Genomic DNA, 5,982 nt, shown 5'->3' on the forward strand with positions numbered 1-5,982 from the left:
TCGCCGGAGGCGGCTGACTCCCTGCCGGCCAGCGACGATCTCCTCCGGGAGATCCTCCTCCGCCTCCCGCCGCAGCCGTCCTCCCTCCCACGCGCATCCGCCGCCTGCAAGCGCTGGCTGCGCGTCGCCGCCGACCCCGGTTCCTCCGCGGCTTCTCTGTCCGCCACCGCAAGCCGCCCCTCCTCGGCGTCTTCGAGCCCCTCGACTGGGAGGTCGACTCGCGCGGCCTCCTTAATCGTCGCTCCTTGAAGCGCCGTGACAAGTGGATCGCGTTCACGCCCATCCTCGACCCTCCCGACCGGATCCCTCCTCAGCGCTTCGATCTGCGACATCACGGCGTCGAAACCGGCATCCGCTCCAGGGCCCAACTGCTCGGCTGCCGCCACGGCCGCCTTCTCATCATGGACCATGTGCCCATGGAGTGAGTTGTCTTCGCCCCCATCACGGGCGAGCAGCGCCGTTTGGCCGTTCCCACGGAGTTCAAGAGGGACTTTCTCCATGCGGCGGTGCTCTGTGCTGCCGACGAGCTTGGCCATGTGCACGGCAGCTGCCATTTGAGCCCATTCAAGGTGGTCTTGGTGTCCATGTACAGAAAGGATAATCGTCCGGTCGCTTGTGTTTACTCCTCGGAGGCTGGTGTATGGGGCAATATCATCTTCACATATGCTCGATGTGAGCTTGCTGATGCTAATCCCGGAGTTCTTGTTGGTAATGTCCTTTACTGGTCGTCTAAGTCTATTGATGCCGGCCAACGTTTGCGGGATTTGGATAGGCGCACAAACGACATAATTGAGTTTGATTTGGATACACATAGCCTAGCTGTGATCAAGGGGCCTCATTGTCTTAGTAACTCACTCAGACATCAGATCTTCAAGGCAGAGGATGGTTCTGTTGGTCTCACCATGTTGTTTTATGGTAGATTCACAATGTGGCGGAGGAAGATTGATTGTCATGGTGTTGCCACATGGTTAAAGCACAAGAGCATTCAAATGCATCCTATTCTTGGGCTCTCTCATCACCTTGTGATATCGCCGAGATGGATAGATGTACTGGGGTATGATGAGGATAATGGTGTAATATTTTTACATGTGGACGCCAGTGTCTACATGGTTCAACTGATGTCGATGCAATCCAAGAAACTTTATCGAAGCTATTGTCCCAATAATAGATGTCACCCTTTCACAAGTTTCTATGCACCAGGTGATTGCTCATCCTTAGTCTGTGTATTGTGGTAATAACCAAATCCAATAATATCACAAAAAAGGTTGATGGAATAACTTCTGAAATAGCAGTTTTTTGGTCACTTGTTGAAGATCCCTGTTGCAAGTGACGAGTACACTTGTACTACTACACAGACAATTTTTTTTTTTGAATTTCTTGTCTCTAACAAGCTAGTGTAGAATTTGTTAGTTTGGGTGTGCTATTATCTTTGTCACCTGGATATGTGGGATAAATTCTAGGCAGTCTCTTTTTTTTTCTTACAAGCGAAAACTTTCTTTACGAGGTAGCTAAATATTACTGTTTCTGGATTGCTCTTTGCATTTAAAAATTATGTGGCTTTGTTTATCTATTGTTAGCATCAAAAGTGGGTTATAGAACATTCATAAAAACCTAAGTAGTTATTTTGTCGGTTCATCTATGTAACTTGACTCACTGTTGCCTCTTATGTCTTTTCCTTGTGGCTTTTATTAATCGCTTGACTTCTTATGCTTCTGGTCATAGCCATTCCTGGTGTATGCGATGGAGCTGAAATGTTGCACGATACGTAGGATGACTGTCTGGTTGCATGTCATAATGTGCTGGAATGGTTCAACAGGTAACAACATCTTCGAGATATAGTTTGTGAGGTCTAGTCGTCTAGATTGTTTTTTTATGGAAACTATTGCTCATCCGGCTGCAGGGTTTCATGGATGTTAATGATGGGTACAACAATTAAAACAATTTTAGGTTGTAACTTATAAATGACGTGCAGATGTTTCACACGGTGTTGTGTTGCTGTTGATATTACCTGGTCAGGCTGGGTGTTTGGTTAGACCGAACCGATCGGTTCGGTGCTTCGGTTATCTTGATATTTGGTTTCCTATATTTACTAACTGTTTGGTCTCATGGAAAATTGATAAGCGATATTTCAGTGCACCGATAGTTTGGTTCGGTCCTCAGAATAACCGAAGAAAACTGAGAATAGGTTAGGGAGCAAGAAATCCGTAGTCAAAAGTCAAAAGGGACAACAAACAGGCCAACATAGTGGAGAAATTAGTAGGATGAAGGAATTAAATGGCGCTGGATATTCTCGCATGCGGGCCGCTGGCTGTGAAGGAGTGATGGTCACTAGCTCGCTGTTGCGTGGGGGCCATGTACGTTGTCGGCCGCCGCTGCGTGGTAGCCATGGGTGCTGCCTCTGCCGCCGCGCGGGAGCCAAGTGCGTCGCCGGACCCTGCCGCGCGGTAACATTGGCGCTGCCGCCGCCACCACTGAGTTGGAGCCATGGCTAGCCAGCCGCCACTGGGATTGCATGAGGTGGACAAATGGGGGCGGTGGTGATACGTGATATGCGTGCGTGAAGCAAGAACGTTATGGATAAGTTGCGGCCTGTGGGACTGCTCCTGTTGGCTAGAAGCTTCGTATTGATGGGCTATTGGGCTTAGTTATGATGGGCCTTATATAATATTTCGGTCAATTCGGGAATTCGGTCAACCAGATCCAATGACCGAACTTATTTCGGTTTTAGATTTGTGCGAACCGAACATACAACCGAAGTTTTGGTCCTCGGTTATTTCTGCTTCGGTCCCTGTTTTTTCGGCTCTGGTCTTCCGTTCTCGGTTTTTCTCCCCAGCCCTATTACCTGGTTGGTATTTGGTCATGCCTAGAGCTCACCCTTGGTTTAGCTATTTCAGAACCAGCAAACTGAGAGTAGACATTAGTAGCATTCAACTATCCCACCCAAGTAAATTACAATGTCAAAGGGCTTCACTGATTTACTTCGCTGTCATTTGTAATCCTAGGAGATATAGGACTGGAGGAGTATGATATCCATTTCATTTTACGACGCACGCACAACTTGCTCATTGACTGTTTTTAACCATGTATGCTGCTGCATAGGTGCTACCATTAGGTCTTGTCTATATTTCTAGTATCTACTAATGGATTAACAATTTTGTTTTCTCCAGGTGAAGTAATTAAGGGCTGCTGCTGTTCTTCACAAGTTTGTCGTGTTGCATCAATCTGGTCGGCAGTGTATATATATGTTATGTGGAAGAACTTACTGTGCTTGTGTCGTAGCCTTTTCCACTAAGTTTGTAATGTAACAAGATGCTTTTTAATATCTACTCGAAGGAAGTTCAAGACAGATTCTGTTGTACTCCGTATCTTTTATCCCATGGTTGTGTTTGGCAAGTCTTCTCTGCTATTTTCTGGAGAGAAAAAACTCTGACAGGTCTTCTGTGCTATTTTCTGAAAAATAAACTTATCACGTCCGTTCGAACAAACAGTGCCATGTCTATTCAGTTGGGCTGACCATCAGGAGCTAGGAGAACGGGAAACCAACGAACAGCCTGCAGAGGAAAGAACTGAAGCATGATGAAGGTAATACTATAGGTTTATCCACTTCTATTTTAAGGCATTTGGTATCATATGCCAGGAAAAGAATCTTGCATAACTCGTTTGTACACATGGATGCTTATTATTATGGCGAACACATTAGAGAAATAGTTTGGTGATGTTCAAATCTATATAGTTGGGTTTCAGATTTCAAATGCTTTGGGTAGAGGCCATCTTAAATATTTTAAGCTACATACAATTTCAATTCTCTTTTCAATGATTTATAGAAGAAAGGAATTCAGAGACCTATATTGAATTATTGAGCCTCATGATTATCCTTAACAAATACCTTGGTTTTAGCCTCCCTGCTGATCAGCCGTACAGAGCGCTAGTTGCTGGCAAAATGTCCTCTTCGCCCACTTCCTTTTCTAGTATTGTATATATGTCAGACTTGGGTAAGCAGGTTTCATGTTTGTTACTGTTTAACATTTAGCAGCTTATTTACCTCTACCTTTTTCATAATTTTGTATTTAATTTGCAATACTAAATGGTTAGAACTTCGTGTAAATGTAGTGTTTTCTACTCCCTCTGTAAACTAAAGAGTAGTGTTCTAAACGCTCTTATATTAGTTTACAGAGGGAGTAGTAAGCTTGCTCGAACTTGAATACACCTTGGTTAGCAAAACGTTTGTTAATTTTCAAACACTCCATCGTCATATTTAAGTCGCAATACTTAATGGTTAGAACTGTATGTGTAAATGCAGTGATTTTCTGTGCCTGTCTGTCAGTGCATGCATTGTGCTGCGAACTGGAACTTGCAGCAGAAAGTTTTCATTTAACTTTGTTTTCAAATCTTGAAGAACTATATATAATGTATGGTTTTGCTTCATGTGGTGCCACTTGCTGGTTTGCATGTTAGTTCTGTGCAGTGAGTCTATATGGCAGTAAAATGTCGTTCACATTGTTTTCAAGTCGTCCTGCTTTAGACACTTAGGTGTCGCTTAGGCAATAGGGCGCCCTAGTAGGTTCTTAGAAATATGCCAGCTTTAGGCGCTTAGGTGTCAGAGCGGTTGGTGCTCGCCTTAGGTCGCCTTACTGCCTTATAAACAACTTCAAACCTATATTCCCACATACCATCATTGTTAGGAATATTTAAAATGTAATTTCACATAAACTAATGTTTCTTTATTTATTTTCTCATTCAAATACATATATCCTGTAGCAAGCTTTCCTGGATTAACTCGTGGTATCCAGTTCCCAAGCATTCTCTTAATTTAGTGTCCTTTCTGAGGCATGAACCTGGTTTCTTTTGTAGGAGGTGGTCACTTTGGCTGCATATGATTATCTGGTTCTTTTGTGGATGTGTATTTGCAGGCACGCAATTAGCGCGGGCAGAAACTTGGAAGCCAGGGTAAGCACTTCCATGCCCTGAGAGTGAGATTTGTTTTGCTGCTGGTAGTCCAATGCTTTGGATGCTATTTGCTGCTTGACTTTGCTTGTATTCTCTGCTGAAATTCCATGCAATTTCGAAGAGTACAGAGAGCAAGACTGGAATCAATTTGGAATACCTGTGATGGGAACGACATGAGCCCAACTTAAGCTCTTATGACCTTAAGGCTGAGGCCGCCACTGTAGGTGTTAGTTTTTGGTGAATTTTGTGGAGATAAGCATGTTAGAGACTGTCCATTTCTACAAGGATAAGTATTTCCGAGCGGAAGGAGTAAAACACTGTCATGATCTGGAGCTCTGCACATTTCGGTGCTTTACCATGATATAGTAGAAACGCTTTAAGGCACCTGTGGTGCATTCATTCATTCATTCATTTCCACAGATCGACCAGCAGCGAAACTATAGGAATGAAGGGTCAGCACATCAGATAGACAAGCACTAGCCTGGCACTGGCAGCGACCTCAGCTAGTTCAGCTCCAAGCTACAGCAGTAGATGAGGTCTCTAACGTGCCCAGAGCCGGCCCTTGTCAGTGATTTTCTCTAAGACTTTGAGAAGGGGTCCTTTCTTGCAGTATCTTTACTATTAAAGGAGAATCGGACGTCGTGATGGTTCGACCTCTCGCTCTTCATCCTTCCCTCACGCTAATCTCGGATCTCAAACGAAACTACGCACGATCGATAAACCAGAAAAATCTAGCTGAACCAACTCCACCCCGCACGCTCTATGATCACTTGCCACTTCGAAACGACTCCCTGCCCCACCATGATCTCTCTCTCTCTCTTGGATGACATGGTCGTCATTGGATCCTCCCCTTCGCTCCTGCTCCTCTCCCTTGTCAACTACGTCTAGCGCCATGCCTCGCAAGTCGTGATTGCTGCAGCCCTACCATCGGATTGCGAGATACTCGCCTCGGCTCTGGCCAAGTCGCATCATCGTCCGCCCGCGGGTTCATCTGGGGCAACATCCCGGAGGGGGAGCCGAAGAAGATGGGATTCA

At 45.2% G+C, this 5,982-nt stretch overlaps 1 protein-coding gene across 1 annotated transcript; it reads left to right on the forward strand.

Annotated features, from left to right (window-relative positions):
- Positions 1 to 430: 430 nt before the first annotated feature.
- LOC123060075 (uncharacterized) lies at positions 431 to 3,346 on the forward strand. The gene is made up of 3 exons (XM_044482639.1): positions 431 to 1,200; positions 1,723 to 1,816; positions 3,168 to 3,346. The coding sequence occupies exons 1-2, from the start codon at positions 585 to 587 to the stop codon at positions 1,767 to 1,769; spliced, it is 663 nt and encodes a 220-aa protein (XP_044338574.1). The 5' UTR covers positions 431 to 584; the 3' UTR covers positions 1,770 to 1,816; positions 3,168 to 3,346.
- Positions 3,347 to 5,982: the final 2,636 nt, after the last annotated feature.

The sequence above is a fragment of the Triticum aestivum genome, chromosome 3A, assembly GCF_018294505.1.
Source record: "Triticum aestivum cultivar Chinese Spring chromosome 3A, IWGSC CS RefSeq v2.1, whole genome shotgun sequence".
NCBI lineage: Eukaryota > Viridiplantae > Streptophyta > Magnoliopsida > Poales > Poaceae > Triticum > Triticum aestivum.

What these genes read in the sequence shown, in the direction of transcription:
- LOC123060075 (XM_044482639.1), top strand. Translation starts at nt 585, where the DNA reads ATGTACAGAAAGGATAATCGTCCGGTCGCTTGTGTTTACTCCTCGGAG. An exon ending in CACAAGTTTCTATGCACCAG is followed by an intron (nt 1,201 to 1,722) that starts GTGATTGCTCAT and finishes TTCTGGTCATAG; the next exon opens with CCATTCCTGGTGTATGCGAT.